The 18254-nt window shown below is 36.3% G+C and overlaps 1 protein-coding gene across 2 annotated transcripts in view; it reads right to left on the bottom strand.

Moving 5' to 3' along the window:
• TCTN3 (tectonic family member 3) overlaps positions 1–18254 on the bottom strand; it is a 47639-nt gene that overhangs the window by 16154 nt on the left and 13231 nt on the right. For both annotated transcript variants that reach the window (XM_056801877.1, XM_007478722.3), the window contains 10 exons: positions 15306–15436; positions 14908–15016; positions 14704–14819; positions 13163–13198; positions 12784–12858; positions 11310–11441; positions 9115–9216; positions 8536–8630; positions 7994–8159; positions 2740–2877 (listed from right to left, as the gene is read on the bottom strand). In XM_056801877.1, the coding sequence (XP_056657855.1) occupies positions 2740–2877; positions 7994–8159; positions 8536–8630; positions 9115–9216; positions 11310–11441; positions 12784–12858; positions 13163–13198; positions 14704–14819; positions 14908–15016; positions 15306–15436 (1100 nt within the window). The remainder of the gene's footprint in view (positions 1–2739; positions 2878–7993; positions 8160–8535; positions 8631–9114; positions 9217–11309; positions 11442–12783; positions 12859–13162; positions 13199–14703; positions 14820–14907; positions 15017–15305; positions 15437–18254) is intronic.

The raw sequence follows: 18254 nt of genomic DNA, 5'->3' as shown, positions 1-18254 counted from the left end.
GACAAATAATTAGGGTATAGGTCAGTGTCTGGCTGCATAATTAGGGACTTAGTAAGAGAGGGGCCCTACCTGTGGGACAATATCGTCTCTGAAACCTGAAATCACTGGCATTACTCTGGAAGTAAGGCACAATGGAAAGGAGGAATCCAAGGGGCAAATTCTACAAGGCAGTGGCAGAGATTGCCTAGAGTAGAGAGGCTAAAATGGATACCCTGGAAGCTTTAGCTGTATAAAGAACAGAGAGAAAGGAGAGAGACCAGATGAGTATTGGGGACATGAATCAGAGCCTGAAGGTCTGGAGAAAATGAAAAGAAAATAGATAATGTAGGGAGGGAAAGAAATCCTTTTTGGAAAGGGATGAAAAAAATGGAATTTTAAAAGCCTAGCTGAAGGGGCAGAGAAGAAGGAAATCTATTTGACTAACTGAGGAGAAAAAAGGGGGGCGGGGAAGAATTATATAACCAGATAAAAGCGGGTGAGAAAAAAGATCTAATAAGTAAAATCCCAAAGAGAAAGTATTAACAAACAAAAAGAGGGGATCTGGGACAAGGGGAAGAGTGCCAATAGCAAGACAACCACCTTAAGAGAAAAAAAAAACCTGAAGGAACAGGAAAAGATCATAACAAAGTGAATAAGAGTAATGAACTTAAGACTGGTATAGCATTTGTATCTCCAGATTTTCATAAGTCCCTTTTGCCCTCCAAACCACTTCCTATAAGGAAAATAATCCTTTTTACATGCAACTGATCTACCATCTCTATGAATAAAGAAAGGGAACTATATCCTTATTGTAAAGAAAAGAATTATAAGATTCAGAGTTATCAAATTACTAGCTTGATGACACTCATATGAATGCTTTTCTCTTTTGGGGAGAATGTTCTAACTTGAAATAAATATTACAAGTACTATGTGTATTATATAAATAATAATATATAATATAAATAAATGACATATAATATAATAAATATATAAAATAAATATAAATTTAAAAATACCCAGTCATCTAGGAAGCTCTGCCCCCCATTGTCAATTAATAAACTGTGTGAAGATTGGATTAGGCTCTCCCCCATTGTAACAATGAAGGTACTTAGCTCTTCCTTAATTATGAAGATTAAATTGTTATCCTCTATAATTGAGTATAGAAATCTGTCTATTTTTAGATTTTAATCCCCCCAAAAGTGTAAGCACAGAACTTAAAGTTGAGTACAGAGGTTTACCCATTTTGGATTTAACCACATAGGGTGTAAACACCCATTTCACACATTGAATGGAAGGTCTGTGACCACTTGTGAAAGAGTGAGCAGTCCTGGATTGGAGCATAGGGGAAGTGACACAAGAGAAAACGTTTTTAAAAGTGGAGTTCAATTTGGAACTTGAGACATTTGGAGTGGAACCTCCAGCGAGAAGCAGTTCTGCTAGACTTCTGCTGGAGGCTATTGGCAGTTCTGGAGTTGAAGCTGATGAAGAAGAGGCTGATAAAGAATTTACTGATTGAACTGACATGTGATGAGTGTAAAGGCTGACTCACTTTCCCTTGGCCTTTCCAGGAGGCACTAGCCTCCTGGAAAGGCCCATCATCTTGAGACTCCTTTCCCTAGGTAAGGACCTCTGAACTCCTGCCTGGCTCAAGAGGAGGCCAGAGCAGTTATCTCTCTTTTACTCTTTTCCTTAATATCTTCCCTCTTTATTGTAAAATAAACTACCATAAATAATGTATAAAATTTTAAAAATAAATTACCATAAATCCATTCTGACTTTAGCAATTCATTTGGGATTTAGTAATTAAATCTCTGGTGACCAACTAAAATATTCAGTCCAACCATAATTTTAACAGAACTGATACTTTGGTAAACATTAATCAATTCTCTAGGACTTAAATTCTATATACTAATAAAATGGAATTTCTGAATTTGCAAAGTTGATGATCAGATACCAAAGAAGCAGAGATAATGATAACAATAGCACATATTAATGTCACATTTTAAAGTTTATAAATCTTTCCTCTCAATAATCTTGGAATGGCTGGCAGTAGTAAAGAGAGAGCTGGATTTGCAGTCAGAGAATTTAGGTCCACATCCTGACTTTGCCACTTCCTACCTGTGTGATCTTGGACAAGTCATTATAACCTCTGGGCCTCAGTTTCCTAACAAAACGAGGCTAGGTAAGGTAACCTCTAAAGTGACTTTTGACTCTAGATCTATGATCCTATGAAGGCAAAGTAATTATGAGGCCTGCCCTAAACAACAACAAAAAATTCTTCCATCCTTTTTTATTAGAGACTAAAATTGTTCATTTTAAAGTTTATACTGTAACAATAAATGATGAATAAATGTAGACTGTATTCTATAGCATAAATGACAACATGGTCAAAACGTAGAGGTATATGAATGATTTGAAGCTGGATTAATTTTGTCACTATTTAACTAGTTCAAGTTTCAGTTAGGGAAAATGTATCCATTAATTGAATTTGGTACAGTCAAAACTTAAGTAATTATATAATGCACAATTTTTGGTAGAAAACATTAATAACAGATTAGGGAGGAGATTTTAACAGTGGAGCAAATGTGCATTGATAGTGTTAGCACACTAGCAAAATTGGATCACTTTCAATCAAAGGGTAGGAGAGAATAGGAAATGGGCCCTATTAACTCCTGGGCCCATTATGGGATTAGTGAATCATCTGGCCCACCACAGGTACATTGGCAAGACTATCAAGTCCAGGACAAAGTGACATCTTACCTTTATAAAGCTGCACTGATACTGGTACCGGCCCCCTATCACGTGAGCTTGTGAGTTGGTCCAGGAGCCTACACGAGCCCACACTATCTGGATCTCCAAGGAAAATGGTATGAGACAGCAGGAGGTACAGTCTTTAGCCTGTAGTGAGAAAGTTATCATTATTTCAGTGGAATGACTAAGAATCTGAGTAAATATGACATTGGGACCACTGTCACAGCTTTTAGGCTAGCTCTAACCATTAACTGCTGCTGGAACTCTACATATGAGATTCTGATCCAATGACCATTAAGTGGACTGACTAGTGGGGAAACGGAGGAGCATCAATCTCGACATTCTTCTCTATCACTGAAACCAAAAAACAAGAGGAACTTTCAGTTCAATATGAAAATGGCTCCTAAGTTCTTCTTGGAGAAGCAAATAAAAGAGTTCGCAGCTGGTTTATAGGTAACAAGAAATATAATATCATGGAATACTTCTGACTACCTCATATTGCAGTGTTCAAGTCAGTTACAAATAGACTACCATGAAGACAACTTTAATTAATGAATTAACATTTTGCAGAGGATGTGTTAGCCAATCGGGCCTACTACGTACCAGGCAATATGCTAGGGCGGAGAATACAAAGAACCCTTATAAACAGTCCTTGTTCACAAGGAGTCGAATACGGGAAACATCAAAACAACTACACTCATACAATATACACTTGGTGTGGGTTCAGTTGGAGATCTTGTCAGAGGGAAGGCTTCTGAAGAGAAGGTGGGACTTTGGCAGGAGAGAGAGCATTCTAGGCACAGCGGGCAGGGTGAGTCAGGGGAAATGCCCAGAGCTGGGAAAGGAAGCATCTTGTCTGAGACCTCTGTACATGGAGGGGCAGGAGGTGTAAACAAACTACAAAGTTAGGAAGGGACCAGGTTATGAAGGACTTTAAATATCAAACAGAATTTTATACTTGATCCTGGAAATAATAGGAAGTCATTAGGGTTTACTGACTATCGAGAGAGGCTTAGTCAGATCTTAGCTTAAGGAAGGACAATTTGGCAGCTGGATAGAGGATGAACTAGAATAGGGAGAGATTTGAGTGAGGGAGACTAAACTAAGGCAATAATCCAAGGGTGAGGTTATGAGGGTCTGCCCCAGGCCAGTGGTAGTCTAAGTGTAGAAGAGATATATTTGAAAGATGTTACAAACATAGAAATGATAGGACTCGGCAAATGATAGAGGCGAGAGTAAAGAGTCAAGGAAAACACCAGGTTGCAAGCCTAGGTGACTGGAAGAATGGTAGTACCCTTGACAATAATAGAGAAGTTAGAAGATGGGAAGAGGGTTTAGGGGAATGACAAGGAATTAAGTTGGATGTGCTGAATTTCAGATGATAGGACATCCAGGAGGTTAAAAAAAACACAATTAAAACTTTTTTTTTTAATTTTGTTTAGTCAATTTAGAACATTATTCCTTGGTTACAAGAATCATATTCTTTCCCTCCCCCCACCCTTCCCGTAAATAATGGGTAATTCCACTGGGTAGTGGTAATTTTAATCCTCCATGACTTCAATAGAAAGGCAGACAAAAGGGAGAAAAATGTCAGAAAACCTGGTTTTAGAGTAAAAAAAAGAGAAAGGACAAAGAAACATGAACTACACAGAAACTTAAAAAATGAGAATAAAAGTGAGATGGCTCTGCAAGTGAAGGTTACTCCCCCTAACCTATTTAATCATGTCTCTCTCTCTCTCTCTCTCTCTCTCTCTCTCTCTCTCTCTCTCTCTCTCTCTCTCATACACACACACACAGAAATGGATAGAAAAAAATACTGACATAGAACAGGGCCATTTCTCAAGTTTGGCCAACATAAGCCACCTTGTAATTCAGATAAAATAGAGAGACTAATTGTTTAGAAATCAGAGTTGGTCTTCTTACCAAATGGGAGATAAATAGCAGCCAATACAATACAAATATAATAACAATAGCAATAGTGGCAGCACCTTGAATTCATATAGAGCTTTAATGTTTTCAAAGCATTTTTACATGTTAATTTGATCCTCACAGCAATTCTGTAAAGCAGGTGCTACTTATTGGAATATGACAGATGGGAAAAGTGAGACTGAGAGAGGTTCAGTGACTTGTTTAGTGTTACACAGTTAGTAAGAGCCTGAGGCAGAATTAAAATTCAGGGGCACCTGACTCTTAAGTCTAACCCTTTCTCCCCTGTACTACTTAGCTGCCCTTCTATTCCAAATTTCTGAATATAAACTCATCCATAAAATCTCAATCTTGATGGTGTTAAAGGGATGAGCATTATAACCTTATAAAATAGAGAAGCATGGCAGAGAAAAACTAATTTACAGAAAACCCAGTGAGAGGCCCTTTTAAACAAGATTATAATGATGGAGTTTAAGAGTGAAACCGAGTGGAAGATATCATGGGCCAGGCCTGACTTGGGCTAGGTTGCTGCAGCCTGGAATGGGAACAAACCAAGCCTCATTAACCCCTTAAAAAGTTAATGAAAAGGCTTTTGTCATCTTTGCCAATTTGTTGGATGTGAGTTAAGACTTTTGAGTTGTTTTAATTTGCACTTATTCATTATGAGTGATCCAAAGCATTATATGATCATTGATATCATATGATCATTGATAGTGCGTACTTCTTTCAAAATATGTCAGGCCCTTCAATCTAGCAATCTCATTATTGGGCACATACCCCATGGCCATCAGTGAGAGATCCCATCTAATCACACTATTTATAACAAAAGCACAGTAGTAGCAAAAAGCTGGATATTAGAGAATGGTTGAAATAGGAATGTGCATGGGAACACAGGGCATACGAATATAATAATACTGTACTATAATAAAAAAAGGAATGTGAGGAATTCAGATAAACATGAGCAGACCTGTGAGCTGATTAAAGATTTGGGATATTTGATCAGAGCAATAAGAATGGTTACAATAATGTAAATAAAAGTCACACAAAAGACAGCTGAGTTCAGCTCAAATGCAAAGACTACCTTGGTTTTTGAGAATAGATGATAAAACACAGTTTGCACTTATTAAAAGAGAGGAAGTGACAAATATGGAGAAGCATGGAAAGTATTAAGCAAGATGATGTAGAACAAAAGTAGCAGTGCTAAGAAGACAATAGAAACAAATACTGCAACAATATCCATGGAAAGACCAATTCCTTAACAACAGGAAGTAAATGTCATAAAATTTCAAAGAATAAGAATAGCCCCAAAGAGCTAAGAGAAGACACAGCCCCCTCATCTCTTTGCAGAGGTAAGTGGTCCATGTCCATGACAGGGTGGAACATTACATATGCTTTCAGACTTTGTTGATGTACTGTTCAATTTTGCTAATTTTTTAAATTATCCTCTTTTTTTTCTTTAAAAAAAAATTGTCTCATGGAATGGCTTTCTGGGATGGGGAAGAATAAGGGAAATTTTGACAACATAAGGGAAAAGATATCAATAATTTTTTTAAAAGTAATGAGAGTTGCAGTTGTACTAAGTTGCATACTCTGATGTGATTTTCATGTTCATTGTTTAGTCTTAGGTGTTTCTTTGCTGCCATCTTTCACTTTATTTCCTTCATTGTTTTTTTTTATTGTATTGTGATGTGTGTCTTCTGTCACACATGAAGAATATGGAATATGGAATTTCATGAAGGTGCTGGTATAACCTATAACAGACCATTTACTACCTTGGGAGGGGGATAGGAGAGAAGGAAGGAGAGAATCTGAATCACAAAAGGTCAGGAAACAATTGTAAAAAATTATCTCTATAAGTAATAGAAAAAATAAAAGAAAATTAAAAGGCATGGAATTTATTTGGAAGAGTATGCAGTATTAAAAAATAAAAATTTGCCACATTCAGTTTTCACCAGCTATTGTGTAACAAGAGGCATATCTAGTCATGGCAGGAGGGAGATGCTATTTGTGCCAAGGAAATTTTGCTTTGCCCATCAAGTCCAATTATCCCCCAAGCCACAAAGCAGCTTTGCCTAGGGGCAAAACTCTTACCTTCTGTCTTGGAATTGATACTAAGTATCTGTTCCAAGGCAGAAGAGCAGCAAAGGTCAGGCAATTGGGGTTAAGTGACTTGCCCAGAGTCATATAGCTAGGATCTAGTTACTCCCCAAACCTATGCTTTTTCAGGGTGTTTCCCCCCATCAAGTCTTAATGTCTGCCTAGCTTTCAAGGCTCTCAATAATCTGGTTCTGTCCTATTCCTACCTTATTCCCACCATAGTCCCTAAGGTCTACCCTCTAATTTGATTCAAATTGGCTCATACTGTCTGACCCATACATCTTGCTCATTCCTGCCTCATGTTATTATTCCTTGTGCCTGGAATGATCTTACTCAATTCTCATAACCATTAAAGCAGCTTCCATTCATTCCATTACTCTGCATCCTGTCTTTATTTGCTTAGTTTACACTTTAATTTGTTATTTTTCTTTTTTTTATTTGCTTTGTTTTCTTTGTTTCCATTCTCCCAAATTAAAAGAAACAAACCTGTTCAAAAACAAAGGATCCTGAGAATGACTGAAATATGTAGGTCTGGGTTTATGGGTTGTCCTGGGAACAGCAATTTCAATGTTTTTAACCTCATACCATATTTTACTTTTAATGCTTTCATTTACAAAGCAATACTCCATTACTGAATCTGTGAAATCATGCTATCAGTTCACATGGAGACCCAAGAAAGACTAAATGAGCCAAGGTCACAAAGCAAGCCAGAGGCAGAGCTTGACTTAGAACCTGAGTCTTAACTCCCAAGTTATATGGCACAGTTGATAGAGCACTGGGCCTGAGTCAGGATGACCTAAATTCAATCTGACCTCAGGCACTTATTAGTTGTGTGGCTCTAGGCAAATCACTTAATCTCTGTATGCCAGTTTTCTCAACTGTACACAAGGGTTAATATTAATAGAACCTACCTCCCAAAATGGAATATTTATAAAACTGCTTAGGACAGTGCCTGACATGAAGAAGGTACTTAATAAATGCTTATTCTCTCCCCAAGCTCAGAGCACTTAACACGATGTCACACTAAAGAAAACTGAGTACCTATTTAACCTCATCTGAAATATTGATATAAATTCCTTTTAGTGGCACTAACTTCTATACAAGGAGTTCTTTCTAATCTAGAAACTCTATCTGGGTAAACAGGACTGATTCTGATGGTACCCTCTACACATACCTAAATGTTTTATTGAATTGACAAAGTTAATTCAGTCTCAAGTAAGTAGATTAATTCCCTCATTACCTGTTCATTTTTCGTTACATTGCAATTCTTGGAGAAGATCTTGACCCAATCTCCTTTCCTGAATGGATCTGAATTACCCACGATGCCTAGATATAGAGGTCTGGGTGTTCCACTCAGTGTCTTATAGAGCTCTTCCTGCAAATTGTCACAGTCTTTGTTCTCTATCCTGTAAATGCACATGAAAAGAAAAATCAGAGTAGAAATTTAAGAAAGATGGTCAGGAAAATTAATTGATATGTAGCTTTATGATGGCTGCAGACCATTCTTTCCCCCTTGCCTATTCTGCTATTCAGCAAAAGCTGAGTATTAATGGATAAAAAACACACAGTAGTGATAACCTTAGCATTGGCTAATGTCTTCGAAGAAACAATATGCCCTGTTCAGAGGAAATGAAGTCTTTTTTGTGGTTTTCACACTTAGAATGGAGACCCTGAAGAGTCCTTTTCCCCCTCTCTTCTCTGAATCTCCAAGCCATTGGGAACTTACTTTTAGGTAGAGCAGAAATACAACCATGAAAGCAAAGCTGAGACAGAGTATATTACCTGAACATGCAACCAGTCATCATGTTCATCCCAAATTGTACTTTCTCTCTATTCACAGAGCAACTCCCATCACTGTGGCTCTGTGAGATAGTCATCTGTGAAGATATGGAGTGAAGGTCAAGGAAATAACAAGGAAGAAAAAGTAGAAAAGAATGGAAAATATGGAATCTGTTTCTCTAACAAAACATAAGCTTGATAAACTCAGACTTTTCGAAAGACTCAATTTTGTCTTTCTTCTTAATTTATTAGATTAATCAGAGTATGGCATTTTCAAAAAATACTTAAGTCACCCACTAACATATAAATGGAAAAGTAAAAAAAAAAGCATTAAATGTATACCTTTATCCAACCTATATTATATCTCAGATCTTGTGGTGGGACCAGAATTCACTGGTGATATCTGACAAGACAACAATCTAGCAAAATCAATAAATATAAGCTAGATAAGTAAACAAATAAATAAGAGATAAAAGATCTGAGATATTTGAAGAAGCCAGGAAAGTGACAACAGATTTTCCTTTTGTTTTTCAGAATTTCTAGATTGCCTTAATAAATCAGATTTTACTCTGAGGAGGATACCGTACCACTGGAATTACCTTGCAAAACCAAGAGAGGCTTTCCAAAAATATAGCCAGGATTTCCACTTCTTTCCACAGAAAAAGACTTTTTTTTCTGAAAATCCTATAGAGAAAAAAATAGTTAATCATGGAGAAAAAGTAATTAGGAACCCTTAAAAAACAAATCTCCAGGATTTTAATGCTGAAATAAACTTTGACTAACATCTTCAGCAGAAAGTATGCTGGATTATGTAAAAATGGAGATTTGAATCCCAGACTTCAATCCCCAGAAGTCCTTGCTCTAATTCCTGAGATGCCCTCTAATCTCACTGAGATTTCCACCTGGGTGAGGTCCAAATTTCTATTTAACTGGCTGTAAAAGTCTACTGAGGGCTCTTCCTACTTCCGCTTCCAAGCAGATGCTTCTCTCATGATGTAAGTGAAAATTGAATGGACCTTTTGGCCCTCCTAGGCACGTGCTTTCTTACTTGTATTTTCTTAAATTCTTAATCTTTAATAAGCCTCATGAAATATAATACTTCCAGAAGAGAAACTAAATTTTAAATACTACAATTAGAAGACAGGGGTCCTAAGTCCAATTGCTCATACTGATATATCAATTTTAGGTGAGGTAAACCCTTTTCATATGTTATCTCAATTAAGTTTCACAATCATCTTGTGAGGTGAAGAATATTTCCATTTTATAGGTAAGGAAACTGAACCTGAGAGAGATTAAGTGACTTGCCCAAAGTCATAAAACAAGGAAGTATCTAAGGCAAAAAGTATTTGTACATCCTTCTTGGATTTCAATCCCACTTGCATAAGAAGTTACTTCAACCTATCTAAGCCAAGAGAAGGGGGTTAAACTCAATGGCTTATAAATTCCCCTTTTGCCCCAAATCTACTACTTTATAATCCACCAATGATATTGAGACAAGGAAAAATAAAGACCACTTATTCCAAATAACTGGAGATCTGTCCAGTTTCACTGTTCCAAAGGAATTAAAAGATAACTGAACTGCATATGTGCTATCATTCTGTAAATATTATCTGAGAAGAAACATTGACTTGGAATTTCCCAAGCTATTTCTAACGATGGTGGTAGTTCTTCCCCAGTGAGGTAAGAAGGTTCCACAGGGACTAGTTAGTACTTGTAAAGAAACAGTACCAGGATAAGAGGTCCAAAGGATTCAGAAAGCATAACCAGCTAGGGAAAACTAAAGAGGTACTAACTGACTTGGGAGACTCAGTAAAGGCAAATAAATACCATGATGATTACCTGGAACCAATGGAAAAAATGGGGCATTTCTTTGGGTGTAGCTTAGGAGACAATGGCTGAATTGAGAAGAACTCCAACCTAGAGACAAGGAGTTTGAACCCTGACAGAAAAGAACCCTGATTTTCCAAGAAAGTTCTCTCTAAGGCTGAGGACAGAAATAGGGCAATCCAGTGAGCAAGGGCTATGAGAGTTTGGAGAAAATTCTCACAAAGGTAACTGGAAACACTGAGTATGCATACTTTTTGACTTATATGTCCTAAGATTACTTCAGCTTTATAGTTTAAAAAATGTGGTTAAGGGTGGCACCAGAGAAGAGCAGAATCAAAATATCATAAGTATAGTCTTTAGAGAAATTTCATTTATCTCTGAAAAGGGAAACAGTGTAAGTTTTTCCCTTTGGAGAGGAAATTTTTGTTTGGAGAACACTCTAGGGAAGATGTTTCATTTCAAACAATATTAACTACCAACTATGGCTTTCTTGTGAAAATTTCATGTTTCCTTATATTTTGGAGAAGGCACTGAAATATTATAAATTCTCCAATTATTTAGAAGTATTTAGATCTCTTTTTCTTTTATTCTCGGATATATTTTTCCCTTAACATCCTATTGATCCTTAGTAAATCTATGAAGAAATAGAAAAAATTCAGAGAAATCAATGTTTTTTACCAAATGTTAATTTAAAAAAGGTGCAGTGGTTAGAGATATTGAAAATTTAGACTAAAATGTGGTTGGTAGATTATCTCTGAACTTCAGTTACTTGGCTATCTCTCACTCCCTTAGTCAAAGATACTGGAGAACTGGGGGAAAAAGTTACAAAGGAAAAGCTGAAATAGGTATTCAATTATTTCCTCCAATCCTCAAACCTTCTTAAAAGAATCTCTTCTGTTTCTAACACTTTCTTCTTCCCACAAGACCCCAAAACCACAGAATGTACAGACCTTGATGTAGAAACGTATAGTGATGTGCTGTTCTAAAAAAGCTTCTGGAACCCCAGACAGGTTTGTAAAGTTGAAAGAGGCAGAGATTTTCTGGATTCCAGAAGTTCCATTAGTCTCTATGTCATATATAACCTAAAATGAAACAGAAGATAAAATTAGTCAAAAATACTGGAAGACTCACTGTATGCAGAGCAATATATTAGGCATTAGAGGCACTGAAAAAAAGAAAAATGTAAAAAATAAGTACCTACTACAGAGTATATTAGCATAAGTGGTAAAGCAATTTTAAAGAGAGACTAGAACAATAATTGAGGTCTGGTTTACTGAAAGATAATATCAGGAAAGAAGTGGTCTGAGGGGAAGATTTTGAAAAAGGGGAAGATGCATGATAGAATAAAGGGGCGATGAACACAAAGATGAATGTAAAAAAGTCATGTAAGAAGCACACTAAGCTAATGCAGTTCAGATATAAATGGTGGCTAATGGTAGATGAAGGTTCTCACCTAGTACTTGTAAATAGTTTGGGTTAATGAATTTGCATTTGGTATAAAAGTAATTGAGATACCTAGAGTGCTTCTGAGTCTATTCTGACATGATCAAAATTATGCTTTTTGTTTTTGTAAGCAGATGTTTAAGAAAGTTGATTAGTTGGAATGTGTGAATTAAATATTTAGGGGACTCCCAATCCCTGAAGACTTACCTAATAGGGGTCACAGAGCCATGTGTCTTAATTTGCCAAGGGATGTGATGTGTAAGGACTGAAGTGAAACCCTGGCCAATTAGAAAATCTTTGGGGAAGGGTTTTGCCTGAGCTTAAAAAGCCAGCTGGTGAAGTAGGCTGGGTTTCTCTGCCATTTTTTGGCTTGTGAAAGAAGCTCCCTCATTGGTGAGCCATACCAAAGCCATCTCTGGCAAGTGGTGCAGCAATGGACCAGCAGGAAACTATATTGGGCTGGGAATCCAGGAACTAAAACTTTCAACCATAGCTGGGGACTTTGGGGAGTTAGGCTGGCAATCTTATTTTTATCTTCACTAATAAATACTTATAAATTTAGTATATATTCCCCAAGATTAATTTTTATTTATTACAGGAGAAATAGACACTATCTAGGCTACTACAGTAATCTATAATCATTGTGATCAGAATCTAGGTTAGTGTCTTGACTATAGAAAGATAGAAAGGGAGATATCTATGAAATGTGGTAGAATAATAAAGACATAACTGATGGGATATGTGAGATAAAGGGAAGATTTTTCGAAATACTTTAAGCCTGGGGGAAGAGAAAATAGGATTAAGTGACAATTTAGGTCAAGAAGATAATGAACCTCCATCTCCTGAGAATTTCAGTAATAATATGACATACAAGTAGGCAAACCTTGTAGCTAAAGAGAAAGCTGGAGTGCTTTTGAGAATGTAAATCAATATTTATTAGTTCTGGAAGTAGATAAAGAAACTCCAAAATTAGCTCTATACCTTAGAAACAGCATTATGACAGGTGTCTCCAACTAGAAGAGGTGAAACAGGCTCTGAAATAACTGTTATGGGCACCTGGAAAAGAAAGAAACAATTGCCAGTTGATAAAGAGCACAGACCTCATCCTGGTGGTGGAATATTTTTCAGATTCACATTACATGTAGATGAATTTTCTACCCAGAAGATGCAAATCCTCTCTTTCACCTTGAAAGGTTGCATCCTCAATCCAGAATTATTCTACTTTCTTTGGAGAATTTATCCCTTTTCATGCATGGCTCATAATTCCCCATCCAACACCATACCCTTAAGTGTTTCCATTTCCTGTCTCAAATCTAGGGCTGAGATTTTCTCTGTCCCTTTTGATGCAACAAGTCCTTACCTGCATGTTTTGCAGATCTGTCACACCTTTTGGAACCTAAAACAATTGAAAAAGAGGATTATGGAGGTGCTCTTGGTATAGGAAACCATCAGGATCATGCAGCAACATTTCACTACAAGAATGGTAGTCTTCCCCATCCCAAATACCACCACTGGACACATATTCTCTTCTTTGTACTCCATCAACTTTTCTTGGATAATAAGGCACTTAGTTCAACTAAGTATTATGATTAAAATTCTCTGGAGTATATGCATTTATAATTATTTATTAAATAGTAAAAGTGGGAGTTAAAGAGTCACATGATTACCTGGCCCTGCCTAGCTAATCTGAGTTTGTCACGCTTGTCTCCATTTACTGGCCAAAAGCCACCATGCCAAGAAAAGTCTTCAGAACAAGAGAATTCTCTTTCCTCCAACCCCTCTCTTAAAACCTCTGGTGATGTCACTCCTTCTGAGTCTCCCTGGTTAGACAGACTTGACCTCATTCTGGGTCAGAGAACAATCTTCCAGATGTTAGGAGTTAAAGGGGACAAGAGGCAAGCCTCTTCCAAGTCAACAGAGAGCCATGAGGCTTTTGGCATCCTCCCATATAGGCATGCGTGCCTAGTCAAAGGGTGAGGCTGATACCAACCAAAATGGATTTTCAAAACTTTCCTTTTAAAAGAGGAAATAAGAATACAACTTATATTAATTCCACAAATAATCTTTATTTTGATATATGGAAGTAGGATCTGAGACAGGGTTCTTAAACTAGGTCCAAAATTGGAGAGATTTCAGATCTTGGATGGGAAATAAAAATTTTCATTAACTTTTAACTGAATTCTGCATTTCCTTTAATTATTTAAAAATTATTATTCTGAAGGGGGATTGATATTTTTCACCAGGCTCCCAAAAGGTCGAAATGAAAAAGGTTAAAAACATTGAAAATTGGGATTCAAATCCTATTGAAATAAAACTGAAAATTCAACTTCAATAATATTACACTTTAGTGGTTTACTGTTTGTTACAAGAAAGGATACATGCTTTCATTTCAATAAGTTAATATCAATATTGTTCACTGTATTTAATATGAATTTTATTGCTATTTAAAATTGTTTTCATGTGTGTGTGTGTGTCTATGATATATCTTCTTTGTTTTGAGGTGTGCAGGCTTTTAGAATTTTTTCCTTTTAAAAGAAAAATAAATGGTGCAAAATAAAAGCATTCTTTTTAAAGTTTTTTTCACTAGCAAGAAATTAAAAAACTAGGAAATTTTTATAGTCAGAAACATACACAGACATGTTGTAGATTTCAGAATTTTAGATTTGGAAAGGCCCTAAGAAATAAAGTTATTTATCAACTCTCTTGTTTTATAGACAAGAAAATTGGGGCTCAAGAAAGAGGTTAAGCTAAGAGCCCAAATTTGTATAGTTAGTGAGCAGAAGATGACTTAGGATAAAACTGTAGACCACATTTATGTTGACTTGAACTTAACAGTAGGTAAGAATGACATATACCTTGCTCTAAAAGAAGTAATACAATGATATAGAATGGGTTACATACCTTCAAGACCATGAAGTTATGATAAGAGCTGGCCCTGAGTGAAGGATCTGTGGTACAACTACTTCTTATGTTGCGGAAAAACCGAATGCAGATGGTACTTCTACTTTCCAGGAATCCTTAGAACATAAAGAATAAAGAGAATAAAATAAAAGAGAAATTATTTTAAACTTGAGCACAGCACCAAACTACCCTCAATTTACTCACTTGCAGGATTCTTCTCAGTGCAAAGTCCAGTAGGTCCTACTCCTGCTGGCTGTTTGAATAGACTCAGTAGTGACCACTGGGGAAAATAGATCAGAATGGGATCTCCAGCCTAAAAGAAACCCAGGAGTTCTTTGTTAGTAGGGACAAATGGCCTAAATAAGACATAAGAGAATTGAAAATCACAGAAAAAAAGTCAAAACACGGCTGATCCTATTTGCAGAATACATATTGAATCGGTTGGTATGCTGGACAAGAAGAAAACACGTAGAGAGCGAATATTATCTCCGTTCCAAATAACTGACTAAGGTCCAACTAGTCATTAAGAAGACTCCATACAACCTATTGCCTACTGTTTACCTTAAAGAAAAAAAAGTCATAACCCTTTCCCACAGGCTCACCATATAAAATGAAGAAAAAGATGACATGGATTGAGGTACTGAGAAGAATGCTGTGGCTCCATACTGTGCCACCAAGGTTTGTACGTTGGTCTCATTAACTTTTTGAAGATGCTGGAAATAGTTCAATATTGCTTTAAAATAAAAATATTTTAAAGATAAATAAATAGGGATTTAAAGATGGAAACATTTTTAAGTATCTAGTAGGAAAGAGTTTTAATTGATATTAGGTCCAGAAATTGAGGTTTATTGTTATTGTTTGGAAAGATAGGGATTTATAAAAGCTGTTTCAAGTTATTGGGAAAGGCAATGAATTTCATTTACTTTTAAGAATATTCCAGATCCTTGGTAGCCATAAATTTGTTCATTGATGATTTGTGGCAAAAAATAAACAACCAAATAAAGCTCAGCAAGAAAATGACTTGCCCAATGTAAAACTACTCTTCAATAAAATTAAAAAAAACCTACTACCCCAAACAATATAGCAAGACAGAATTTCTTTTTATCATTAAATTATCCTTTCCCCTAAATCTAAATGTTATTTAGGTCTCACAAATTCATGGTTTTCTGTTGGTTTTGTCCCTTATACTCTAGGAGAAAATTCTAACATTTCTTCCGGAGTAGTGTACAATTCTATTCTCTTTCTGAAACTTTCCCTTCTTTGAAACCATCAAGCTTAGGAGACAGATATGAGAAAAATTATTCAAAGGTGTACGAAGTTCATTCCTGCTGGAAGGGGGTGGCTAATAATAAACACTTTTGGCTCTCTGTCATATTTTCTATGCCTTCTGCAAATCTGACAAAAAAAGAAAAAAAAAGAGCAAATTCCTCTAAAGCAGTTCATTCTCTTCTTCCTCCAACCCTGAAAATCAGAATAGAAGGGGAAAGATCTTGGACAGGACTGGAGTCTGTGAATGTTCCTCAGATTCCTAGTGTCTAAATTATGCTCAACTGGAGGGTCTCTAGGGATGGATGCAGATTTATTTTTATGCAAAATAGTAGCACTAAAATATGATACTGTAGAATTTAAAATAGTATATGGCTTAAACTGTAATAATTAAAATAGTTATCTGCCTTAAACTATGGCAGTTAAAATGGTGGGAGCCATAAACTGTGATATTTAAAATAGGTAGAGACATAAACTGTAATAATTAAAATGGTTGATGTTGTAAACTGTAGTGAGTTAAAATGGTGGAAGATATAAATTATGATAGATATAAGAGAGGGTGAGTAAATTTGACCGCAGAAAATATGTTTCACTACAGTGTCTTGGTTTCTAAATCAAATATATAAGGTGGTCGTCAGGGAAATATTCCCAATTATTCAATATACCCAAGTCAACTGGGTTCTATAGAGGTTTTAATTAATAATACAATGAGTAATTAAAGGAAAGAGAGAAAAAGGAAATAAGTATGAAGGGCCTTAAGCCAACATGGCCTAGACCTGAGTCTTAAGAGAGAGAGAGATCAGTCAGTCAGTCTTTTATCACTCACCACAAGGTTTGTCTTAAGCAAGGATGTCTGGGGAACAGTCTCCCCAGAGGGAGTTCCAGCCAGAGTCAGCCTCCCAAGGGACTTCTCAAGAGATCCTCAAAGTGCCTCTTCCAAAAGGATCTATCTCCCAAGATCTAAGGATCTCCAAGCCTCCTCGCTCAAGAGATACCTTTTCTTATATAGGGGTTTTTTCCTATGTCACCTCCCCTAAGTTCTTCCATCTACCAATCACCGTAGATGTTTCCTAAAGGACAGCCCATCTGAATTCCTGCTAAGTCGACTAATCCCCTCAGTAAGTCTGAACCAGAGAAAACACAGCTGAGTCAACTAATTCCATCAAGAGAAAACCTGCCTGACCTTTTTAGGTACCTAGCATCCCATTGTATCAATTCTAAAAACAGGCATGGCTCAAAGAACTCCCTGCCTCATCATAAGCATGGATCCAAGTACTTTCATTGTTTAGCAAGGAGTTTTCTCCCCTAAAGCAGTCTTAAGTACAGGTGGAGTAGAGGTCCTCCCATTTCTGATCCCGGCGAGTTCTCACATCAAAATGGGGAATGTTTCCAGTAGGGAATTTGTTCCAATGGAGGATTCCTCAATGTGGAAACTTTTTTAACATTCACAAGTCTGAGAAATTTCAAGATTTACAATACAGTCTCCATTTCAAATTACTATTTTAGTTCTAATGCTCCTTTAATTTATTATTATAATTATAATAGCTGGAATATATTTCCACTTCTCATTTTAAGGTCTGAAAGTCTCTTTCATACATATCTTATTTGAGTTTCATAATAATCTTGTGAGGTAGATACCACAAGTATTATTTTTTGTTTACAAGTGGAGAAACAAACAATCAGAGAATTAAGCAACTTGCCAATGATCACACAATTCTCAACTATCAGAACTCAGATCTTAACCCAAGTTTTCTTAACTCAAAAGTCCAATATTTGTTTAATATTCCAGGCTCTTTTCAACATGATAGAAGTTTAACCTTCCACCTATATTCCTAGGTCTCCAAGCTTTCAATCCACCAGAAACTGCTCTTCCATATATCTTCTATGAGTTCTCAAAAACCCTGAAGACTACTTTGAAGAAATATTTAACTTGAGGTCAGTGGAAGTGACCAGATAAGCAAAACCCAGAAGCAATCAAACACATAGCAAGGTGTTTAATAAGCCCAAGACACAAACAACTGAAGGGCTTCCTATTTAACAAAGAACTAAAGATAAGGTGTTAGTAGTTGCAAAACAGTTTCTAAAATTTCCCTCCTTTCTGCCAAAATCTGCTGATCTTGAATATGTAAAATGTACATCTCAATATATCTGTATTTTTTGGTTTTATTGTGTTGTTTGTTGAGAAATTTCAAGTTTTATTAATTTTGTATACTGTATTTAAAATTTATAACAGCCTATTGCAAAGACAAATGCATAGTTTAACTGTCACATTTACCTGTAACAAA

The sequence above is a fragment of the Monodelphis domestica genome, chromosome 1 (assembly GCF_027887165.1).
Source record: "Monodelphis domestica isolate mMonDom1 chromosome 1, mMonDom1.pri, whole genome shotgun sequence".
Taxonomy (NCBI): Eukaryota; Metazoa; Chordata; class Mammalia; order Didelphimorphia; family Didelphidae; genus Monodelphis; species Monodelphis domestica.
Note: the sequence above shows the minus strand (reverse complement) of the source record. Positions and strands in the feature narration are given on the sequence as shown.